Source organism: Sminthopsis crassicaudata, chromosome 1, assembly GCF_048593235.1.
Source record: "Sminthopsis crassicaudata isolate SCR6 chromosome 1, ASM4859323v1, whole genome shotgun sequence".
Classification (NCBI taxonomy): domain Eukaryota; kingdom Metazoa; phylum Chordata; class Mammalia; order Dasyuromorphia; family Dasyuridae; genus Sminthopsis; species Sminthopsis crassicaudata.
This window is the reverse complement of record NC_133617.1, coordinates 492,180,126-492,206,041: the sequence shown is the minus strand read 5'-3', so window position 1 is coordinate 492,206,041 and position 25,916 is coordinate 492,180,126. Positions and strand designations below refer to the sequence as shown.

The 25,916-nt window shown below is 34.0% G+C and overlaps 1 protein-coding gene across 1 annotated transcript in view; it reads right to left on the bottom strand.

The window, feature by feature from the left end:
* Positions 1–25,916, bottom strand: part of TRPM6 (transient receptor potential cation channel subfamily M member 6) — a 154,645-nt gene that overhangs the window by 22,437 nt on the left and 106,292 nt on the right. The window contains 8 exon segments of the mRNA XM_074281417.1: positions 2,879–2,944; positions 6,350–6,400; positions 8,352–8,377; positions 10,941–10,999; positions 14,343–14,428; positions 18,974–19,094; positions 21,980–22,092; positions 22,285–23,417. Coding sequence (XP_074137518.1) covers positions 2,879–2,944; positions 6,350–6,400; positions 8,352–8,377; positions 10,941–10,999; positions 14,343–14,428; positions 18,974–19,094; positions 21,980–22,092; positions 22,285–23,417 — 1,655 coding nt within the window.

Sequence of the window (25,916 nt, the reverse complement as noted above, 5' to 3'; positions counted from 1 at the left end):
CTATCAATGAAAAACAAGCGTAGGAAAAAATGGAACTCTCCTCGATGGATTATTTCCAATAAAATACTTTCCATTCATGTTTGCCTGTTGTCTATATCCTTTCATAAATTTGCAACTTTGAGATTTCACCCAATGTTCTGGGAGTTTTCTCAAGATATTTTAATGGAAAACAATGGAGCACGTGATAGAAAGGTGATAAGACTCAGAGTACAAATTGAGACATAATTTTTAGAATGGTCAGAGCAGGAATTTGTTTTGTTTGGCCATGAACATTTGTTAGCAGAATTTGGGTTTCTTATTCTTTTCAGTGGCAAGGGCAGGAAATATCAAAGAGATTTTTATTAATTAAAGGAATAAAATTAAATTTAAAAAGAAAGGGGCGACTAAGTGGCATAGTGTATATATAGAACACCAGCCTTGAATTCAGGAGGACCTGAGTTCAAATCTGGTCTCAGACACTTAACACTTCCTAGCTGTGTGACCCTGGGCAAGTCACTTAACCCCAGCCTCAAAAACAAACAAACAAACAAACAAATTTTAAAAAGAAAAAAAGGAACTAGAGTAGAACCAGTGTTGATACTTAGAACCCAAGTGTAACACTTTCCATCTGAAAAATTCTACTTTAAAAATATATGTACTTCTTTAAATTCTCAGTCTTGAGTGTTAGAGGACAATCAACTGGGAAATGGCTAATTAAATGGAAGTATCCTAATGTAATGAAATACTATGGTACTGTAAAACAGAAGTGTCAAACACATAGCCTATGATCTATAATACTTCCAAGTGTAACCCCAAACTAAATTAAAATATAACTGGGAAATATTTAATTAAAATAAATAAAAGTTTAAAAAACCAGAAATAATGTTAACATGTGGTTTTTTAAGTCAATACACAGCCCTTGGGGATCCTTATATATGATCTCATTTATATTTGAATTTGATGCTATTGTTATAAAAAATGATAAAGAACACTGAGAAAAATGTGGAAAGATATACAAATTCATGTGAATCAAATAAGAGTCAAAAATAATAAAATGATAATAATAATGCAAATGAAAAGAACCACAAAAGTCAGTAAATGTTGAGAAATTTGCCCCTGCCAAGAGTGCTCCTTTGCAAAGCTAGAAGATCACAACTCTAAAATATGACATCTGATTTTTTTAATGTGTTGATTAGTTTTGCTGAACTTTTTTCTTTTCCTTTCTTCTTCTTATTTATCTATCTATTTATTTTTGTTACAAGGGATGACTCTGGAAGGCAAGGGGGAAAAGATAAAGAAGGAAATGAAAGTATTTTAAAGTATCAATTAAAACCTACTTTAAATAAAACAAGCAGAAAAATTTATTAGAAGCTGATATAAAGTCTAGCCCAAACAAATTCTATAAGAGATTTCTTAATTGGAACTGACCCACAAAGCATATTCAGCCCTGGTTAAAAGTATAGAGAGCTGAGGAGAAAGAATTGGGGGGGGGGGATGCAAATGTATACCAGACATGAATGTTTATACAAATTCAATCTCCACTCTTTGAAATACTGCTATTCACACTGCTGGTGTGAAGTGGAACATGTTTCTATATTTTATGCCTTGGTTAATGTTAAAAAGAAGATCATTTAATAACAAAAGCTGGCTACCAGGTGCTGAATATTTTCAGCCACAGCATTTCAGAAAAGCTATTTCCATAAAATTAAATTGGGTTGAGAGTTTCATTAACCAAGGAATTTGCCATACTAAAAAAAATGAGGCCCCTTAAAGTATTCAAATATAAGTAATGAACAGTATATGTTCAAGCAATGTTTAATTATAAATAATTAAAGTACTCCAAAAGTCTCTGAAAATCAAAAGCCTAGAGAAGTTAAAGCAATACCACATATTAAACATCATTTTATGAGCCATAAGGGGAGAAAGTGTATGCTAGCTATCAAAAGATAACAATGAGAGTTTAGCTCCATGCAGATAATGTAGATTTTACTGACAGGATTATTGAAGTTTGGGGACAGTGGGCACAAACACTAAGTGATATATTCTTAATGGTGTCTTATGCAAAATCAGTGGAATAAAAGACATTTTCAAGGATGTGCATGGCAATAAAAAGAGGAGGGCAGCTTGTGTGAGACATAATGGAGAGCTCTAGTGTTACAGCTTGAAATATTCAAAGAACCAGATGAAGGCCTCCCATTAGTATGGTTGTCCCTTAATGGATGATATGGACAAGAATTACACAAAAGGATAAAGCATGGATGATTTGATCTGCACGAGTGAAGGCAGTGCCCACATTTATAAAATCTTGAATCCAGAAAAATATCTAAGTAGCAACCCTTCCTACCTTGTTAATCTCTTCATGCTTTCTACTAGCAAAGCCTCACTAGCCTTGGCTAATGAGGGTTTGTTTTCCTCTTGTATACCAGCCTTTAAAAACCAACATTTCCTTTCTGAGCTAAGAGCAATTAGTGGGCATGAAAGAAAACAAACAAATAAAAAACAATACACCCAGCATTTCTCTCACAGTTCTGATGGCTTTCACCATGTTGACATTGATCGCTTTTCTCTGTGTTTATTAAGCATGGTTGGTTTGTTCTTTTCTTTCCGACTTACTTACAGCCTTGAATCATGGAGTGCCAGGTGCAGAATTACTGATCCCATCTCAACCGCTGCTTACTCACTACAAGCCTAAACTAAAGGCTCTAAGACCTAGACTACTAGACTACCCCGACAAGTTAACAAGAATTTTTATTTTATTTTTTTTGTTTTTGTTATCAAGCTATTTATCTGATTAAATGGCAACCCAACTCAAGAAAAGTCCAAAATGACTTCTTGCTAAATTTTATCCATAACTATATTGAGTTCACTATCACAAAATGATGATAGATTTGCGACTTACCAAAGAGTTGTACTGGGGTAAACGGTATGGTTTGAGAAAGCCTCATTAAATTGTTCCTTTCAACAGCTACCAAAAAAGAAAATAAAGAAAATTTTATTTATTTGGAATGAATTATAAAGTCAGTTTAATAGAAAGCTTTCTCCAAACTAATATTTCTTCAAATAATGCTAATATTATGTTTTATCTCTGTCTAAAATCAATATATCTACACTCAAAAAGATATCACAGAATTAAAAATAAACTATAAAAAATTATATAACAAAATATAAAACAGTATGTTTCTACTTTACACAAACAGTAAATCCAGTGCATACATGGCATATTGTTAGCACCTATTTCCATCAATGATGTTACACACTCTGGTTTCTCTGTAATCTTTTTCTTTTTTTAAAAGTAAATCTGATGTACTATGTAGACTCTGAGGACATCTGCTGTTAAAGTCTGCATACTTCACCTTCTTTTCCAGAGGGAACTAAACACTGCAGTTTTAATTACAGACAGGCTCTCTGCATTTTCATGTTAAATCCAGAAGACTGTTATAGTTCATCAATGTCAAAATGAGTTATAGTATTTCTCTGAACATTTTTTTTTCTAATTTTATAGCCAGAGACCACATGCTAGGTTATTACTGGACTTAAGCAACCAGTGTCAATATTCTAAATTAAGAACTCAATAAATAAATGGACAGTGTGCCCTGGGATTCACCAAAATACTGTCAAATGGAATTGGTAACACCATGATTTACTAAAGAGTAAGACTCAATCTACCTCTTAGTTTTGATACCATCCAATGGGAATTAGTGAATTTAAAAAAAAAAAAAAAAAGAATCTTGAGTCCCTGAAGACAGTATAATACCAAAGTCCCAAATGCAGTTAAAATTTTATAACTCTGCTCTGACAAGCTACTTTCCTAGAATACCAAAATCAAAACTAAACACTATGTTAATTCTAATGATTAAGCTTTACTTCAAAGAAGAGACATACAGGTGTACTTCTATCCCTACTTTGCAGAAGTTGAGGACTATTTGTGTGCAGCACTCTGTATAGTGCCAGATTGGGTTGATATATTAGTTTTATTGAACTGCTTTTTTTCCTCTTTATTTTTATGTTATTTTCTATTATTTATAATTTTATTATCTAATATATCTAATTAAATATTAATTAATTAATATTAAAATTTAAAATATTTAATAATAATTACATTATCCATAAGATAAGGGTTTCTTTATGGGAAAGAAGGAAACAATGGGAAATGAAGGTGATGTAAAACCAAAGGCCAACAAAGGTTAAAAAAAATTTGCTTAGCTCTTGTTTCCAAGTACACCATCACTTAGGAAAGTAAAGTATAATTATGTGCATTTTGAACCTGAAATAGCAAGGTATAACTAAGGTAGAATTGTTATATAATTAATGAGCTACAGGACGCAACTTGGTTAACCCACAGATTCTGATTAACTAGAGATTTGTTTGACTAGGAGTGCTGCCTTTCTAAAGAACAGAAATGCAAGACTAACTAATAGGACTCCAGGTGTCAAAATTCCTGGTGTTCCTAGGAATGTAACTAACAGACTATTTAAGAGAATCAAAGAAAAATTTAAATCAATTATTTAGGCTCAATCCAGGCCCAAGAGTGAAGTCACAAATCAACCAAGGATAATAAACAGGTTAAGATCAAAGGATAAAGTGAAACCAAATTATCAATGATTTTACAGAGCTACCCTTTCCTTCATTTAGTCATAGTCAAAACCACATCTCCCCATTCTTCTTGGCTCCAAAGCCAGCTGCCCTCAACAACTAGTACCCTCCCTTCTCAAATCTCCTTGGAATTAACTACATCCACATGCTTGTTTCCTCCATTAGTATGTAGATGAACTTCCTTTAAATAGGTAGTTTCATTCACTGTATTAGTATCCTCAATACCTAGTATAGTGCCTGACACAGTAGATACTTAAATACTTATTGACAATTGAGTGAGTGAGTCTAAAGAAGAAGGGATTGTCAGGACAATGCAAGAGAATATTAAGCACCAGTATAGAAGAATAGTAGAACCTAGACATTCTAGATACATCACTGGTTGAATGTAGACTTGAATCTGAAACATTTCTATCTAAGCCAATACATCCCTTAAGAGAATCAAATTCTACATGCTAAGCTATCAATGTAAGTAGATTCCTGCATAAGTCTAAAGTTAGGATTTGTGAGATCATCTAACATTAGAACTGAAAAGATCTGCAATAGACATCTACTCAAATCTATATTATCCCACTACCTCACAAAAAAATTTTTCCACTACAACATATCCAACCTTTGGTCATCAGCCTCTTCTTGAAGGAGAACCTATTATTTCAGTAGATAACCCCATCCATTCTGAGTTAGCTCTGATTATTAGGAAATTTTCCCCTATATTGAACCTAAATTGTATCTTTGCAACTTCACTCAATGTTAATGGTTCCATCTCAGAAGATTTGTAATACAATAAGAAATATTTACTTATCCTAGATATGGTAGGTCTAGTGGGTTTGGTCTGTGTTAAATAAATATGACTTTGAAAACATGCAGGTATGCCTTGGATTGATCAAATACTGAATAATCCTCAGCCAACAGGAAACATAACCTTATCTACACAAGACCAAAAAAAGCCAGTATGGTCAGTTTGCTTGCACTTCTATGAATGGGTCTCTGGAAACAATTCCACATGAACAAGTGTCATGAATTTCTGCAGAGCCCTGAGCCCACTGTTAAAGAGAGTGGGGGTTCACAGCTATTTCTGGGGCCAGTCAATTCCCTTCTACAAAGTGGAGGAATACCCCTAGAAAAAGACACTGTTCCCTGAGGTCCAACTGTTGTTTCAGCCCATTGCTCTGGGGTTGAAATCCTGACAGCTGCTACTAAAGGGTCAACCATTCCCTTGTTAAATATTTTCACTTGAATGTCCCACCAGCTCCTCAAGTTCCTCATGTTTAAAACTAAATCATCATCAAATCTCCAAATCCTTTTTTCTTCCCTTCTGAAAGAACATCACAGTCCTGCCAGCCAATATGAAATAATCTTCATCTTCTATTTTCAAACATCCCTCTGCCATTTTTATATTTTTGTTCTCTCTTTTCTCCATATGTATTCCTCCCAACAATATCCTCCTATTGAAGTCCCCTCCTTACTTCAACACCTGCTTAGGTGTTACTTCCTCCATGAAGACTTCTCTGGGTAACCCTCCAGACAAAATGACCCTTCCTTCTCAAAACATATGCAACTAGATATCAGAGTGGATAGAAGGCTTGACTCAAAAGTGAGGAAAAGAAGCTCAAATCCTACCTCATTATCTGTTATGACCCTGGATCTCTTTCAATCTATTTTATCAATCAAGACAGGAATATTATTTTATCTACCTTATAAAGTTGTTGTAAGCATCCAATGAGATAACCCATATAAAGCACTATATTAAACTTAGCTATTTTGCAAAGAATCTTCTTACCTGAATAATGATCACGCAGATCTTGAGTAGTTTTTAAAGAGGCAGAAATTTCTGAAATGAGAGAAGATTGGCATTTTAATTACTTGACTACTAATAAATAAATTCTTAGGAATATATTGTTTTCAAAGTTATTATTGAACAGGTTCATCAGAATGTCTTTTCAATATCTGGAAAAGATTGCTAATATTCTTTAAACACATTATTGTGTGAATGCTACCCTGACAGTTTCCAATCATCAATGCAATATTTCCAAACATATTTATATGGGGAATTGAAGGAAGACAAGTAATATTAGCCTCAGAAATGTAGTTTCTCTGAGCCAATTATAGCCCTGGGTTATAAAAGGCACTCAGCTGCCCATCACACTTCACAACTCTCCCCAAGCCCAATTCTCCTTGCTCCCTCAAAGAACAAGACTCTCATAACCACATTATTACCAGCAATTTATAGACAGATTATTTCACTTACCTAGAATGCCTAAATAAAATAAATCCATAAAGGGGCAAATGTTAAGATGGGGACAAAGAGAAGGGCAAAAGAACAAAAAAAAAAAAAAAAAAGTTGTTTGGTTACCTTAAGTACACAGAACAGTGTTATCACAGTACCTTCTGGTCTAACTGGGCTACTTCTAACTGCTCATGTCCAAAATAAAAAAGCTAATGAGGCATTATATAGAGTAGAGCAATGTATAATGCAAATGTCCTGATTCTAATACTTACTAGCTAGGAGACTAGAGGGAAGGTTATTTAATCTTCTGCCCCTCAGACTTCTTCATCTTTAAATTGGTGACAATAATTATTACATTATAAAATTTCTTACAGGGGAAGTAATTTACAAATCTTAAAGTAATATAGAAAGGATCAGCTTATTGGTTCAGTGGATATAGTCCTGGGCCTGCCTGGAATCAGGAACACAAATTCAAATATAACCTCAGCCACTTATTAGCTGTATGACTCTGAGCAAATCATTTCACCTGTTTGCCTCAGTTTCTTCATCTGTAAAACAAGCTGGAAAAGGAAATGGCAAACTGTTCTAGTATCTTTGCCAAGAAAATCCTAAATGGGATCACAAAGACTGGGGCATAACTGAAATGATTGAATAAAAACAGCACTACATAAAAGTCAACTATTACAATGAGCTTTCTCATCTTTTTTGATGAGTCATCTCATCAATTTTGAGAAGGGAGCCATAGGCTTTATCAAAATACAGGATAAAAAAAAAAGGCTAAAAAGTAGCCCTATTGTAGAACTTTAAGTGCTCCATCACTTTCCTCACTATAAACTTTTGATGCATATGATGTCTGTATTGTTATTCCTGGTTTACAAATGAGATTCAGAGAAGGGATCCAATCAGGAATATCTCAAGCCAGGAATTGACTCCAGTTTTTTTGTTTGTTTGTTTGTTTGTTTTGTTTTGTTTTTAATTCCAACTACAACCAAAATTCTTTCCCTTACACTACACTACCTTTCATTATCATAACAGTTCATTATCATAACATTATCATAACTAAAAGACCAATACCACAATGTGTCCAATTCCAGGAAAATCTTAGACTCTAAGTTATTTGATAAGAAGTATTAATACCATCTTTTTATTTTGGCTTTCCCTGAAAGGGAAGTGGCAACAAGTGATTCTTTTTTCCTTAGTTATCTCTACTAGACATGATGGCTGCGTTTGGGAAGCTTGAAGAGGGGAGAGTGTTAGAGTTACTATGAGACAGAGATGGGGAAAATTCTAGACAACATGGGCTACCTGATTTGCTATCCAGTATGTGTGTGTATATATATAAAATATACTAGAGCAGATCAATAAAGAATATTTGTAAAATTAGTTAAATGAGCATTGTGACTGGGTCTACATATATAAATTAATAACCACAAAGTACAAGAGAAGAAATGAGGTAGAATACATAGACACACACACACATATGTATTACTACTTGAATGGCAACTTGAGATCATTAAAATAAAAAAATAAAAAAATTCAAAAATTTAAGACTTACTGTCAATTCCTTCCAAACTTCTGGATCTGTTTTAAAATGAATTTGGATAATGCTTTAACATTCTTATTAATTAAAAATAGTAACAAACATGTCAAATAGACCAGAGGTTATGCATTTGAGATTCAACTACAATTGGTAAAATAGAGTATCTAAATCTCTTGAAGGTAAGGTACCCCTTGGAAGTGAAAAATAACTTTAAATAAATAAATGATATATATCCCTTTCCTGGATCAAAACCATCAGAGAGAAACTGTGGCTCTAAGGAACACTCCCCCCCATCCTCACACCTCCACCCTCATCCTCAAAAAAGCCTTGTATTTGATCATTGGAGAAAGACTTAAGAAAATTCAGTTCTAGACATGAAATTACTAGTCAACAATCAAATGATATAAAAACAGAATCAATGGGCAAGAATTACTAAGTAATAAAATGTTCATTACAATTACATATTGTCAGTTACTGTGTTTCTTTAGGCAGCTAGGTAGAGCTAGGTGACATCATAGTGCACAGAGTATTGGATCTAGAGTTAGGAAGACTTGAATTCAAAGCCAGACTCAGACAAGTACTAGTTATGTGACCTAGCAAAGCCACCTTTTATTTGCTTCAGTTTCTCATCTGAAAAATGGGAATAATAATAACACCTATCTCCCAGGATTGTTGTGAAGGTCAAAAAATAAAAAGTGTTTAGTACAGTGGTTGGCACATGATAAACCCTACATAAATGTTAATTGTGGTTATTAATACTTAACCTCAATTAAGTTAGTGTCTCAGTTTTTTCATCTGTAAAATGTGGGTAATAATAGCCCTATCTCCCAAGGGTTGTTGTGAGAATCAAATAAAATAATATTTGTAAAGCACTTTACAAACTTTAAAATGTTATATAAATGTTAACTATTATAATTATAATAATTATTGTTATTGTAATTATATACTCATCTTTTATCTCTGCCTCTATACTTCATCACCTATGGATTACGTATATTCCTGTAACCGTGTTACTTTAAAACAAATAAACCAAAGAGTTCCTTCTATGACATAAAAATCAATTATTCATTCTACAAATAATGTACTATGTTTCTCTGGACAAGTAGTTACTATTTATAGCTTCAGAACATCATTTTAAAAAATTAATGCCATTTATGATCCTCTTTATGTATAAATATAAATTCACATACTCATAACAATAAAAAACAGTAACTAATGTATGTAGCAATTTATCAATTATAATATTTAATGTTAATTTCCTCACAATAAGCCCATGAGGATGTAGTATGGGTAGCATTCAACTACTATCAAAAATTGATTGCATAGGGGATATGGAATTGGATTTGGAGTAAGAAAAACCTGAATTTGAATCCTGACTCAGGCACTTATTAGCCCTGCGACTGTGGGCAAGTGATTTAACTTCTCTCAGTCTCAGTTGCATGCCTGCAAATGGGGTTGATAATAGTACCTATCTCATAAGGTTGTTATAAGGATAAAATGAGATAACATATAAATGTACTTTACAAATTTAAAAGTGGTACAGAAGAAACCAAAGCTAAAGATAATTACATATTTATCTTATATTTAAAAGCAGTTTGGAGGATACATTTTTGAAGGAGATTTAAGAATCAACGTAAGTAACAACATTTAATTCACTTGGTAAAAACCAGTGTTTTATGGAGATACTGATGTGAAAAGTTAAACCTCCATGACCAGCTGACCAATTCATTTCACAGCACTTTTAACTGGTGACATCCAGAAAACACTAGCAATTAAATAAAATATTCTTTGCACTTCAGTTCCTGGTTTATTCTCTTAAATAACAAGAGTTCCAGAAAACCATTAACATCCCTAAGTTTTACATTTTTATCATCAAAGCTGTTGTTAAGACAGAGAATTAGTGTTATTGAGAAGCTTGAGAAGAAAAAATATTCTCTTAGAAACTGAAGAACAAAAAAAATGAAAAATAAGATATATAAACTTAATTACACTTTCAGTCTGCTTTAGTCTCACTTTTTGCTTTAAAAAGGTGCCAAAGAGTTATTTCTATTATATGATTCATAGTCAGTGGGTTCCAAATTGTTGCATGAACTATCTTAACAAGAAATTACATTAAAGATTTTTTTCTTAGTTTTTAAGAGAATCATTCAGCACCAAGAAGGTGGCCATAAGAACAAAAGTATCGGAAGTTCTCAGAATAATATAGTATATTTACAGTTTATTATGTTAAAAGTTAAAGGACCTTAGAAATCATCTAATACATTTTGCTAATGAGGAAGCTGAGGCCTAGAAATATAAACTGACTTGCTCAAAATTGCATATGAATTAATTAGCCACACTGAGATTTAACCCATGTCCAAATCCAACCATATCACACAATCAAAAAAGGGCTGATTTGAGGCATTTGTACCAAAATGTAAAATTGTGTATTAATCAGTAATTATTACTCTTCTGATACTAAAAGAACAATGTGGCCCTTTCCCAATATCAATCATTTTTCTGAAGATAAAACATTTGCCTAGAAACCTGCAAATCCAGCTAAAAGGAAGAAAAACTCAAAAAACATTGATAACAATGCATTTCGCTTGACTCCAAAATACTCACAGTGAGTTCCTGTTCTGACTTGTCTGCCTAGTAGTCCAGTGAGCATTTTTGCTCAAATCCTAAAAAAGAAGTAGATACCATTATGAATATACAGTAAACATGATAATCCTACATTTTCAGCAAAATAATATCAAAGCATAATCTGTGACAAGCACTTTTTACATTCTGATCCTCCCCACTTTCCACTACCCCACCACATTCTTACAATGCAAGATGAAGAAATATAGAATAAGCTTAAAAAAAATTAGGAATAATGATACAACCAAAACTCTAATAGCATGAGAGATTTTTATGGTATGATAATGATAAAAAAAAAAAAAAAAAAAAAAAAAAAAAAACAGTTTCCTCTTCTACACTGTGAACTTCCCCATCTCAGGTTTCAATATATTGAGGATTGGCAAGAAATTGAGTGAGGATTTCTTGAGAGTTTTATGGAAGCTTCAGATGACAGGCAAAGGACAGCAGACAACATAAAGTTTATATACCCTCAAATTTTACAATAAAGTACTGTAAACACCTGATAATAGAAAAAGAAAAGTTAAAATTCAGACTTCTTTGGTGCAAAGGGAGTGATAAAAATTTTTACATAGATTTTCTAGCTCTCACGAGCCCTATGACCCTAACCCCCATGCAATGTGGAAGGATTATGGATTATGTATATACACATAATACAACTCCAATAGAAACTTATGGCATTTAATACCTCTTTCATGATCTCCTGCTTCTAAAATTGGTTGCATAACCCTTGGCAGAAAGTTCCTGCTACAAGGCACAAAGAAAGGTCCAGCAGTCCTTAGGGTATCGTAGCAATGTAGAAGGCAAATGTAACTTCTTTAATAATACCACTTTTTAAAAAAAGTTATATAGAATTCTGTTTAACTTTTGATTCAAAAGTCATTTCAAGAAAGGTAATGTATCTTCTTTAATACCACTTTTTTTAAAAAGTTACGTAGAATACTGTTTAATCTTCAATTCAAAAGTTACTTCAAGAACTTGTACTTCATCATTATTAAGGGCATTCATTATAATACTAGCAAAGCATGGAAGAATATCCTGGAATTGCCAGAAAATCCAACTTTGCTATTTTAATTAATACTTCAAAGTTTACATTAGAAAATCTTTTTTTTTTTTTTTTTTTTTTTTTAAGGATGAGCTCAAAAAACACTAGTCATTGGTTATTTGTAAAGGGCTAGAACTGAGCAAATGCACTTGGATAATGAAGCACGTGAGACTAATTGCCAATTGGACTGTTCTCTATTAACATGATTGAAGGTTGACCCTCCCCAGCTGTTCTGTGCTGAGTTGACTGGTGGGACAAAGAGGGGAAAATGCCGTGTGTGGGTAGAGGAGGAGGAAATTGAGGCATTCTTTCCTGGCCGTTGAGAGAGGAAGGTGGTGTGGAGATTGCTAGTCTAATCCCCTGACGGTGACCTCAAGAGACCAAGAATAAAGACTTTTGGTAATCCTGACTCCGGCTGATTTCTGGAAAGACAGAGTTCCAGCAGTTATTTGCATAGACTACAACTCAAATTGAAATTTATGCATTTAATGCCTCTTTCAGTAATGACATTTCTAGCGTTGAATCGTGACCATGCCCAGGTTTCCAACAACAAAAGGAACTTTCTTTTCCAGTTCATTGATAGCATGAGGCAGGAGTTGCAGAGCATGTGAAAGTAGTTACCCATTTGGACCTTCCTAAGAGTTGCTTCCTTGGATAGTGGCTTGTTAACCTGGATTGAAGGCTGGGTCATCAAAGACACTGCTATTCTCTAAACTCGTTGGCCTGTGCTCACCAGTGTCATAGGTCAAGATGTCATGGCAAGGATGAAAGGCTTCTCTTTAAGGGATGCTTCTCATGAACATGACTCTAGGGGCCAGGCTGGTGGTCTGAGGGAAATCATTACCCCAAGACTACTGGATTCAAGATACTACACTGCTGCTTTGGGGGTACAAGTGGAAATGGTTTTGTAATATGCTAATATCTCCCTCTTATCTCTTTACTCCAAGGACCTTGTGGTTTTAGCTAACCTGGCTTGCTGACCCCAATGTGTAACAAGTTGGCAATTGGTTGAATGGTCTCTTCTCCAAAAAATTTGATTCCCTGGATTATGGTATATGGATCAGGCTGGAAGGAGGGCCTGTGGATGGTTGAGGATAATTAAGATTTGATGTTAGACAAGGTATAACTGCCAATAGGATAAATGACAAGGTATCCAAGGGCAGATTTCCTCATACCGTCCTACCAGAATTCTGACTGTTCCTCTGGAACCCTGTCTTATGAGAGGTAAGCTTCTACCTTATCTTACTCTTACATTATCTACCTTATCTTACTACATTACCTATTGTTGAGAGCCAACAGCTTCGGCCCAGGTGTCTCTCCCCCCTATGGGCATTACCCTCAGACAAATTGTTCTGAGAATCGGCCGACCATAGAATATTCCAACATTGTATCCTAACCTCAAACTGTTCCTGTTCATTGAACCAGCCATCCCCATGTTCCTTTCCCAGGCCCAACCCTACTTCTCCATCACTCCTGCTCCTTTCCCAGGCCCTACCCTACTTCTCTTTCTCATGCTTTTTGCTATATAAGCTGTACCCCAAGAGCAATAAAACTGAGACCTTGACAAGAATCTGCTTGGTCTCGCTCTTCTTTCTCGCCCGTTTCTTTTTCAGGCTGGGTCCCCCTCGACTCCCTGAATAACTGAGTCCCGCTGGTCAGGACAACCTATGCTATTTTTCTAACATTTTCAAAACACCACATGTATTATCCTCCATTTAATTCCTCTTATATGCTTTTCCTATCAGAGTAAGCTACATGAAATTAGGGACCAACTCATTTGCTTAGATTCGTATCATCAGTGTTTGGCACAGAATAAACACTGAATTAATGTTTTCTCATTCCTTCATTCCATTCATATGGCATGACCTTAAGATCAAGACAGAAATAAGAGCAGAAAAAATGTGATAAGCTGGGAGAACAGAGGCAAGTAGAGAGATAAAAGCTCTCAAAGAAAACAAAAACAATACCCCTGGATGGTATACTTTTTTGTGATTAAATTGTATTTCTTCCACTAGATTCTAAGCTCCTCATCTTTTCATTTCTTCATGGCCTGCCTGGCACAGTGCATCATACAGAATAATTACTCAGTAATTTTATTTGTTGAATAGAATTGAGTGAAAAAAGAACAAAAAGCAAGGTGAGGGATAAAAAGGAACAACAGGCAAAGAATGAGATGTTTTAATGGAAAAAACACAATAGTTAAAAGAGTTTCAAAGAAAATAAATTGAAGGGGGGGATGAAGAAGGGGAGGAGTAAATGATAGAACAGAAAATTGAAATTAATGAGGTTGATGAGTTTAAAAAATTACCTTTATATGTTACCTGTCAAATAAAATTTCTTACCTCATGAGGTTGCTTCAGATAGTCATTGATACATATGGCATGTCTTCTAATTTTTGGAGATTTTGCTTTCTGGTATGTATGTGATTCTAAATGTAATTTAAAAGAAAATTAAAGCCCATAATAATATTTTTTCATTTAAATCATTTCTTTTTTTCCCAAAAGATAATGAGAAGTATTTGTATGTTTTGACATAAGATGTAAGAAATTAAAGGAAAAAAAATCTCAGAATACATTTTACTTAACAGTACTAGGAAAAATTTAGATCAAAGATACAGGTTTCAGTTCTCCCCACTAAAAAATAAAAAGTGCTAAGGGAATAAAGTCCATACTTATCAAGTAAAAACTGGTTTTATTTAATTTTTTAGCTTCAGATTCTAGGCATTTGTAAGTCCTATGCTAAAACATAATGCCACATAGTGAATATGTTGCATAACTATTGCAGATACTGGGAAAATATGAAGAAATATAAAGTGTTCTACCTCTTTCTCCCTCCAAAAGACAAAGCTTTTAAATTTTATGTTTAAAATGGAATGTGGAAGGATTTATAATATATCAAAAATTTTAAGATAAAATGGTAGATGATATTATTCTGAAAACAATAGCTCATTCATAGTAATTAGCAAAACTGGACATGACTGGGCCCTTTTTTTCCCCTAAATGATTTCATTCTAAGTGGAGGTGACTAGGAAAATTCAAAAAGCCCATTTTCCAATTTCATTACACAGGAGGAAGTGTTAATAGACAAATTTTTGAAACCTTTTTATTTTCAAAACATATGCACGGATAATTTTTCAACACAGACCCTTGCATAGTCTTGTGTTTCAAATTTTCCCCTCCTTCCTCCCCACTTTTTCCCCTAGATGGCAAGCAATCCAATGTATGTTATACATGTTAAAATATGTTAAATCCCATATATGTAAACATATTTATACAATTATCTTACTCCATAAGAAAAATTAGATCAAAAAGGAAAGAAAATGAGTAAGAAACAAAATGCAAGTGAACAATAACAAAAAGAGCGAGAATGCTATGTTATGATCCACACTCAGTTCCCACAGTCTTCTCTCTGGATGTAGATGACTCTCTTCATCACAAGATCATTGGAACTGGTCTCAATCATCTCATCTGGAAAGAGTCATGTCCATCAGAATTGATCATCATATAATATTGCTGTTGCCTTGTACAATGTTGCCTGGTTCGGCTCACTTCACTCAGCATCAGTTCATGTAAGTCTCTCCAGGCCTCTCTAAAGGCATTTTGATGATCATTTCTTACAGAATAATAATATTCCACAACATTCATATCCATAACTTATTCAGCCATTCTCCAACTGATGGGCACCCACTCAGTTTCCAGTTTCTTGCCACTACAAAAAGAGTTACCACAAACATTTTTGCACATATGGGTTCCTTTGCCTCCTTTAAGATCTCTGGGATAACATCCCAGTTAGAAACATTGCTGGGTCAAAGAGTATGAACAGTTTAATAACTTTTTGAGGATAGTTCCAAATCACTCTCCAGAATGGTTGGATCCATTCACAGTTCCACCAACAATGCATCATTGTCCCAGTTTTCCCACATCCCCTCCAACATTCGTCATTATCTTCTCCTGTCATCTTAGCCAATCTGACAGGTGTGTAGTGGTATCTCAGAGTTGTCTAAATTTGCATTTCTCTGGTCAATAATGATTTATAGCACCTTTTCATATGACTAGAAATGGTTTTAATTTCTTCATCTGAAAATTATCATATCCTTTGACCATTTATCAATTGGAGAATGGTTTGAATTCTAAATGAATTAAATTGAGTCAATTTTATAAATATTTTAGAAATGAGGTCTTTATGAGAACCCTTAAATGTAAAGATGTTTTCCCAATTTATTGCTTCCTTTCTAATCTTGTCTGCATTAGTTTTAGACAAAAAATTTTTGTGATAAGTTATTCTGATCAGAAAAAAAAAGACACTGACTTTCATAGTCAGAAACAAAAGCCTTACTTTCTTAAGTGATTTTGCAAAAATCTATTGATGGTATTTAAATAAACTTTCAGGAAAAAAAATTGTTAGCTCTTCTCTTCTTCCTAAATGCTCCAAAATTAGATTCTCTGATTTGGATGACACCACTAAATGACATCTGACAGCACTTTACCATTCTGCCTCTATCACATACAATTCTCATTTTTTTAAGCCTAACTCAAATATTTTCTCCAAGAAGTCTTTCCTGAAATCTTGAGCTAACTATGACTTTTACCTCCAAAACTTCTCCCTGCCTAAAATGTCATGGTACTTTTCTGCAGCATTTATCAGATATAATAATTATTTCTATTTAAAGTATATGTCACTAGACTATCTATGAAAGCAGAAACAATTTCTTAATTATATTATGTATCTCCTTCAGTGATGATTCAGTGCTCAGGACCTAGGAAGGATCTGAATTAATTGAATAATACTTAAGCTCCTACTTGGAAGTATCTTGGGATAACTGATTATCTTTATCCTACTAGATTTCTATCACCTTTTGACAATTAGATCCTCCTAACATCCTTCTCTTCCACAGTAAATATGGTGGTAAATTATTTATTCTTCAAATAGTTGTATATTCCACCTATTGTGAGCATATTTTATAGAATTATATTTTCATATAGAAACAAAGACTTAGAGAAAGGCCATTTAAGCTGACCTAGTTACTTGTACAAAACAAGATATTGAGCCGCTGAACTGATAAAACCAACTAAAAAACAAGAAGTAGGTGAAGGTTAATTGCAAGCACTGAAATGCTTGTTTAATGAGTTAATTAATATTAACTTCTCTTCCCCTAAGGTGGAGTTTTCTGCCATTTTTTGAACATGGATTGTATGATGAGGGAAGAGGAACATGTAAATGAGGAAGACACAATAAGCAGAAGTCTTATTAACCTCATCATCTCCAGTCAATGGGGGGAGGGGCAAAAGAGGGATCTTGCATTTTGGGAAAGGAAATAAAAGATTCACTCCCATGTCTATAAGGGCAAATTCACTTAGGAAACTGCCCCTTGGATGAATTCCCCTGCTTCTTGGGAGAACCATAAGTAAACAAACTTATTTCATACACTCCTGAGTCCTTGTAGCATATTTCTAAAACCTATACATAATCACAAGTGCTTCAAACCTTAGCAGATAGATCTAGAAGTTAGTGTGAACATATAAATTCATCATCTGATGGCTAGATGAAGTATCTAACAATGCATATGACCAAAGGACCATATATTTAGAGACAAAAGGCTTTTTGAGACTATTTAGAATCATTCAGCAAGAAATCATCAATTCTCACTACTGGGCTTGTGCTTCTCTAAATGATCTCCCCTCTAAGGACAAATTTATTGGAGGAAAAGAAAGTGCTTGGAGGATAAGAAGTGGGTCCAGGTTTCTTTGCTTTGGGAAATCTCATATTTCTTAACTTCAAATGATCAGGGTTTTTCTCTTTTGCTTTCTGTTCTATATTATGTTTTACTTTCCAGCCTCCTGACATGAGCCAGAATTCCTCATTGCCTCTTTTATACTTTTTGTCCTAACAATTCTTCCATTATTGTGGACACTCTTCATTCTCGCTGGAAACCTTGAGAATGGGTGCCATTATTTGAACCCTTATCTTCCCTTCTAATAGGTAAAGTGGCCTGCACTTTGAACATAGATAACAAGCATATGTTCATAATACAATAACAAACATCACACACTCAACACAGGTCACTATGAATTTCATCCTTTTCTCTATAATTCTGAATGCAAGCTCTCCTTTTCCTTTGTTTTTCTCTTTAATAGTTTGCTTAGAAAACCTTAAATACAAGTTGCTTGCCTGATTTCTGATTTTTTAATCATTTGTTGCTTTTCATTAACACAATTCAGAAATTGCATATTTTCCCTCACTGCAGAAAAAAAAAAAGGACAAAGAAATGGAAAAAGAAAGAGGAAAAGGAGAGAATGGAAGAGAAAGAGGGAATAAAACAAGAAAGGAAGGAAGAGAAAGGAAAAGAAAGGAGGGAAGAGGAAGAAAGAGGAGGAGGGGAAGAGACAGACAAATATCCAATAATTAATGCCATTGCTTTTATTGTTTTAGCACAGCTCTCAGACAACTATGCATGAAATGGAAAGAAAGAGAAAAAGAGAAATACAGAGAATCATTGAAACAAAAACCTTTATTCTGATTAAACACAAAGTCCTAAATTTCTTCATCTATAAAATGAAAAATCTAGAATTAATAATCTCGAATATTCATTTTTTATTTCTATTTTCTAATATTGTATAATTCTAGTAAACTACCCAAAAATTGCTCTTATTACACTAAATAAAAAAAAAAAAACAAGAAAAGGTTAATTCCTAGAAAATGCTTTTTTGCTCTGTTAGTATTCTTGATCTTCATCCAAATAATTTAATTATTTTTAGTATTAGTCTGTCAGATGCTTTTCATTCTATCCATAGGTGGCTCAGTCCTGAGTTACTTTCTGAACCATGTGATACAAGAGAAAGCTAGGCTAAGAATATAAATGCCTAAGATAAAATAAACATTTATTACATTCAATAGTCAAGATTCAATATTTAAATAGGAATAAATTCCTAAAGATATAGTCTAAAGTTCTGAAATTGCATTGGTCATTACATACTTATTGGACTAAATTCAGAGATGGTAAGCCAGTTTTTATCATCCTCTTTTCCTTCCACTGAAAATGTTTTTTCTGCTGGTTCCGAATTCATCTGTGTGTGACAGTTATTCACTGTTATCACCTAGAAAAAAGGACAGATGTTGGCAAATAACTATTCATCTGAAAGTATAATTGTTTATCACTAGGCCATTTAAAACCCAAGTCCTATTCCAAACCCGTCTATCTATAGTCATGAGAATGAATGTCCCATACACAACGGCTTCACTAAATGGTCCATCACATTGCCAGGCTGGAGTTCCCTCCAAAATATATACAGATATAGTTATATGACTTTATATGTTCATTTTTTATTTTGTAATGATGATAGATTAGAAAATTTGTGCTAGTTTGCCATCAAACTCTGAAAGGACAATCTACATGACTAGCAGCTATCAGAAAAATGAATGATCAGATTTGTCTAGCAAAAAGTCCATGGAATTACAGAAAGCAAGAAAGCACTTAAGAAAAAAATTAAGAAAACCCAGAAACTAGGTAAAAAATTCCTTGACTTTCTATAAAACTATACAGTGTATATATAGTCTATATATTTATTTCAAATTTCTAATAACTAAAAAAAAAAAAAAGAAAGAAAGAAAGCATAAAAACAAAACAAACAAAAAAACCTGAATGTATTTCAGGTTGTTCCAGATTGGTCAAATGGCACCTAAGCAGGGCAATCCAAGCCTATACCTATTTAATGACAACTGTCCCAAAACTGTTCGGATAAAGAAAAATGTACTGCCATCCCAAGTAAAACTGAATTCCTAATGGTTAGAGATAAAAAATGTTGCTGTCTTTTTTCTGTTCAGAAGTCTTCCCTCACAAAGAGCAACAGTAATCATAGCAATGAGATATTTACTTGTTCCAAAAATTCTGTGTAGATATTAGAAAATATATACACATACATATATGAATATACAACTTTACATGCCTTTAATAGGATATACATAATATGTAATTATAACTATATAACTAATATATAAGTATATATATATATATATATATATACATACATATATACATACACACATGTAATATATATATATATATATAGCTATAATTATATAGATATATATGTATACACACACATTTTAAATGCCCTCTTTATATAAACCTATTTCTAGAACAAAAGGAGGAGAATTAAGAAAAGAAACAGTAGGATTGAAAAATGAGTATGAAATCTTATATATATAGTTTTTAAGGCAATGAAGTGGTAGATAAAACAATGGAATTGGAATTAGGAAGGCCTGGGTTGAAATCTTACCCAATTTGACTACTTCCTAGTTTTGTGACTCTAGACATATCACTTACCATTTTTTTTTTTTTTTGAGGCTGGGGTTAAGTGACTTGCCCAGGGTCACACAGCTAGGAAGTGTTAAGTGTCTGAGATCAGATTTGAACTCGGGCCCTCCTGAATTCAGGGTTGGTGCTCTATCCACTGCGCCACCTACCTGCCCCCACGTACCCATTTAGTAAATACTCACTGTCCTCATCTAATACATGAAATGCTTAAACTTAAAAACTTTAAAAGTCCTTTGCCATTCTAAATTTGTGCTCCTAATTCTATGGTTAAATTTAGATTTTACAAGTCTGCAAGACCATGTGGTGGACAGTGGAGCCCATTTTAAAAAAACTATATCAAAGAATGAGAGAAGTGTTGTCCTGCTAGATCACAAGTCTTCAAAATAAGCTTAGAGTCCCTGATGGATTCACACTGAAATAGACATCAACATGGGTACTCCAAATAGATTAATGTTATAAAGACAGAGTAAATATTTGGCCAGGCATCCTTTATGTTATGTCTGTTACTTTCTGAAGTCAATAAATACAATCTGAAGTAATTCTTTCTTGACAACATTAATGCTATATTAATAAAAACACAAGCAATAATTCTTGGAAGGGGATGATGAGAAGAGGGGGAGTTAATATGAAATGCCAATCAAATTGCATTCAACATATTCTTGTACTCTGTCACCAGATTTCAGAAGAGAGAGATCAATTCTTTGATATTTCCCTGTATAATTAAACTGTATCATATCCCATGCCCCAAGATCTATAATCCAAATTTTTGTTTTCAAGGGGTAAAATCAGCATATTCTATATATTTTTAAAAAGCTATCCTCAAGTTTCTGAGATAAAGTACTCTTTCTCTTCCCCAGGGATAGAAAAGAAAATGTGAAAGTATGTAATTATAAAAGGATTAAGAAACACTTTTAGAATCTTACCTAAATAATGACTAAAAAAGTTAAAATTCCATTAGGGTTAGGTCATTATTTCATTTTCTCTCATCTTAGTACTATCTTCAGAATAAAAGAATCACTGGCAATGCCTGGTACATAGTAGGCACTTAGCAAAGGTTTACTGATTTATAAATGGCACCCATTCCTTCCACAGTCATTTGACCATGAATAGAGAGCCACTTTGAGATTCAATGAGAGTACCAAATTCTGATCAACTCTACACAGCGAACATTAACAGTGGACCAGAGGAATGGATTCATATTTATTTAGCTCTACCTGGTCAGAGATGTAACAATATGTATAGAGTTCAATGGTTCCTGTTTGACTAGACCTAAGCCATATTCCCCCAGAAAGGGAGGAAGAAAAAGAAGCCAAGAAGTTAAGAGTATAAAGGAGTTGAGTGCTTTCAATAATATGTGTGGGAGTAATTCAGTAATTTTACCGCTATAGATTCCCTGTTATTGCTCATGGACATGGGATTTTGAAGTTAATCTAAAGCACAGGGACATGGGATCTTGAAGTTAATCTAAACATTACAAAAACAGTTAAGAAGCTCTCCATTTCCTCATACTATTACATAAAACATCTCTTTTGTGAGTCATCTTTTTTACACTGTATATAGCACTCTGAAATAAGGAACAGCATAGCTCAAACAGGTAACCACATCAAAAGAATAACCAAGGGAAACAAGAAGAAAATTTGGCTTTTGAAATTAGTCCATACCTACCGGAACTTGAAGTCGCTGCAGTTTTTTCTTTTCCTTCCACAATTTCCTGTCCTTACTTCGAAGTTTTGCTTTGGTCCACACTGATGGGCACTTCTCTGGGTATCTTGAAAAATCTGTGGATGACATGAATGAATTCAATAAAAAGGAAATGTAAGACTGAGGTCACTGTTTGGAAAAACATTTTTTAAATAACTAGAACATAGAAAAAGATGGTAGGGAAATCAAAGGTAAAAGAGCTCATGAAAATCAGGGAATGTTTTAAACAGGTAATTTAGTATATAGAGGGAAAGATATGCTTTCCTTGCCTTTACTTTTGCAGGTCACTATCAGTCTTTCTTCCTTGCGAGATTTAAAGCTGCCATTTTGGAGAACGGTCCAGTCTCTACGAAGGGGATTGAACCAAATGCGTGTGTTTGGCTGGAGTGACGACTCTGACTTTGAATTGCTTTTGCACCGGAGTGACCTTGCTGAGTTGTAGTTAAGGGATTTGGTTATCCCCATCTGGACTTGGAAGTTACTGCTATCAGAAGAGTCCAATTTACATCTGGAGGGCAATTGTGAATGCCATTTTTTCTCCGTGTTAAACACACCAGTTTCATCATCCCCTTCTGAAAATGCCCAATTCACATAGCCACCTCCTTCTCTTAAACTGTCTCTCTGGAAAGGAAGTGAAGTCCCTTTCACCGACTTGGGGACAAAACAGCTAGTTGGTGGAAGGAGATCTCCACTGTTCTTTCTAATTGATCTATTTATGGAATCTTCATCAGAATCTTCAATTGACTTTTTATCAATACCAGCTGATGTTTGAGTATTCAAACAAATGGGGAAATTATCCTGATTGGCTTGTGGCTCTGTTGCCAGCCAACCCAATCCAGGCTCAGCTGCAGATTTTGTAGAAGACACAGCAATGTCAGCTTCTGCCGAAAGAGAAGCCTTTGCTATACTGGGGGACACCAGGAGAAATTGATTAAGCTTAGGAGGTGAGTTGCTGTTAAGGAACACAGTAACTGGACCACTTGGGGTTTCTTTCTTTTTCTGGTCCTCCTCTGGTCCTTGACTGTCCATGATCTCCAAAAAGGAACTCTTCTGTCTTCCAGAAAAGTGGTAGCTTTTCATCTGGCTCTGAAGCAAGGATGGGGGCATACTGTAATACTGACCATTCATCTTCCCAGAGTTTTCCAAGCTATTAAGCACCTCGGAGCAGATGACATTGCTCCAGCTGTGGGGGAGTTTTCTACAAGCAGTATGCTTTGAGCTGGCCAACAGAGCTTCTTCCAGTTGCAGGGTGTCCACAGCTGAAAGTACTTTCAGTGTGTCTACTGTCAGGGCAGAGAGGTCCTGCAGGTGTCCCACGTGGCTGTCCAGAGAGAGCAAAGAGTCCTTTATGTAGGACACTTTCTCATTCACTTCTTTAAACTGGAAGTACACTTCTGCAACTCTGGAAGGTGGAGGGGAAGAACACCAACAAATAAAACAAACCACTACAAAAAAAAAAAAGGGCTTTGCCCACCTAATTTTCTTTCTATCTAGTTGATACAGTGCTGGACTTGAAATCATAGAGTTTGAATTCAAATCTTACCTCAGACTCTTACTATCTGTGTGACCCTAGGCAAGTCACTTTAATCTTAGCCTCAGTTTTCCCATATGTAAAATGGAAGTAAAAAGAACAATAATAATATATGTATATTATTTCTAAATAATATATAACAATTTATAACATTTATATATTTGTGCATATAATATAAGCACTTACATCATGCTTATTCTGTATCCTTTACAATTATTGTCCCCATTTTACAGATAAAGAAACTGAGGCAACAGAAATTAAATGATTACTCAGGATCAAACAGCTTGAAAGTACTTGAACTCAGATTGAATTTAAGTCTTTCTGAATTCAGACATGGAGCTTTATCCATTGTACCACCAGATATCCCATAAAAACTTTTGTATCAGAGAGCTGTTGTAAGGCTCAAGTGGGATTACACATATAATACTTTACACATCTGTAAGTGCTGTAAACATGCAAGATATTAATAATAACAATAATGAAACAATGACAACTAAATAAGTTTTTTATATTTGCTAAATATATTTCATGGACTAAATTTAATATAAAAAATAATTAAATTATAGACACAGCTATCAAATCCTTCAAAAATTCCATTTTACAGGCATAATTTAGATAGTCTAAATAAGTACATTGATTCCTAAAGGGTGAAATAGTAAGATCAAAAATGTCAAATAATTAAAAAAGAAACTCAAGAATAAATGAATTATGGTAAGGGGAGATGTTTTGGGGACTCAGTTTGACTAAATGCTCTTTCTTGTTTTCTTTCTTATTTGTTTCCCCTTTCAAAATGTTTTTTCTATTTCAATAAACTTTCTGTCTGGAACCTTAATGCTGTGGATAGCCCTATACATTAATTTTTGCAGATCTTTCCTACTCCTGATTACCCCAAAATTTTCATGAATAGAAAAAAATTCACTTCTTTTTCATGCCTAGGAGATTGATAAGTAATTATTAAGGAAATAAAAATGAAGACTATGACAGTTGCGAATTTTACTGTACTCTAGATGAATTGAGTCCTTTCTATAACTCCTTTGTCACAAAACTGAATTTCTACACTCAATGAAAGCTTAATAAATGCCCTCAACCCTACTAGTAAAAGTAGAATTAATGGGATGGGGGGGGAAGAGTTAGAGGAGTAGCACACGGGTAAGAAAGAGTCCTTTACAAAAGAAATATACACCACAGACAGACACAAGCCCCCTTCTAATAAATATACTTAATTAGTGTCTCTCTATTCAGGGTGCTGTCTCCTGCAATTCAAAACCAGTACAATATGAAGCCCAGTTAATGGAGACTCATTAAGTACCATTAGCAGCAGACATACCTAATGGATACAAACAAAACCACCAACTCTTCACAGCCACAGATAATATATAGACCTGCTAGAGGGATAACTTGGTTACTTTTACAATGTGTTCTGCTTTTAGAGACATTTATTTTTAAAAGCTCTAATGTCCTATAAAATACATTTTAGCTAGAGTAGCATACTCCAGATGTATTAATTAAATATATCACATCTTTTATTTGAGTCAATGCACTCTTAAGTAAAAGTCTTATTGATATTCTGGAGCATTTGTTCTTATATTTGTTTTTAATTGATTCTACTCAGAGAAATGTTATGTCTTAGTGAGATATCACCTAGTGGCTCATTGTATTTACTTTAGGAAAAATAATTTTTTCTCTGTGTAGCGCTCTTTTATTTAAAAAAAGTATGAATAAAATAGCTCACTTAAGAATTATGCCATTTTGCATAATGTACTAAAGAAATGACAATGACTAGCCACTGATTAGTCAGGAAAATGAATACTGGGTCAAACATTCAGAGTCAAAAGGAAACATGGGCAAAATGATAGGCCTGGTAAAAAATGTAATAAACAAAATGGTCTAGTTATAAATACATGATTTACCAGTTTCATATAGCTATGTAGATAACTACTTCCTTCCAGTTCTCAAGCTAAGATCTAGGATCCAAAGAACCCTAGCCACCCCACAATTATTTTGGGTATTTTTTTTTGTTTTACTTACCATCAATACCCAGCTCCAACAACTGCCAAGCTAAGAGAAACTGGCTCATTGCACTTTTCATTCAGACCATGTTTCCCTCTTTCCTCAGTTTTTATCAATTCTTAACCCAGTTCATTCCATTTCAGACAATCTCTTATCAAATATATATATATGAAAAGCATATATATATATATATGCTTTTCAATCTTCTATTTTCCTCCCCTCTCTCTTAAAATTTAGCAAAATTATCCCAGAAACTCATTCCATCTTTCTTTTTCCCCATCTTCTTTTTGGGGAAGCTATGCAGGAAAAGCACTTTTTTTTTTGTCAAGCCCTACATAAGATGGAAAAATTTTAAATGTG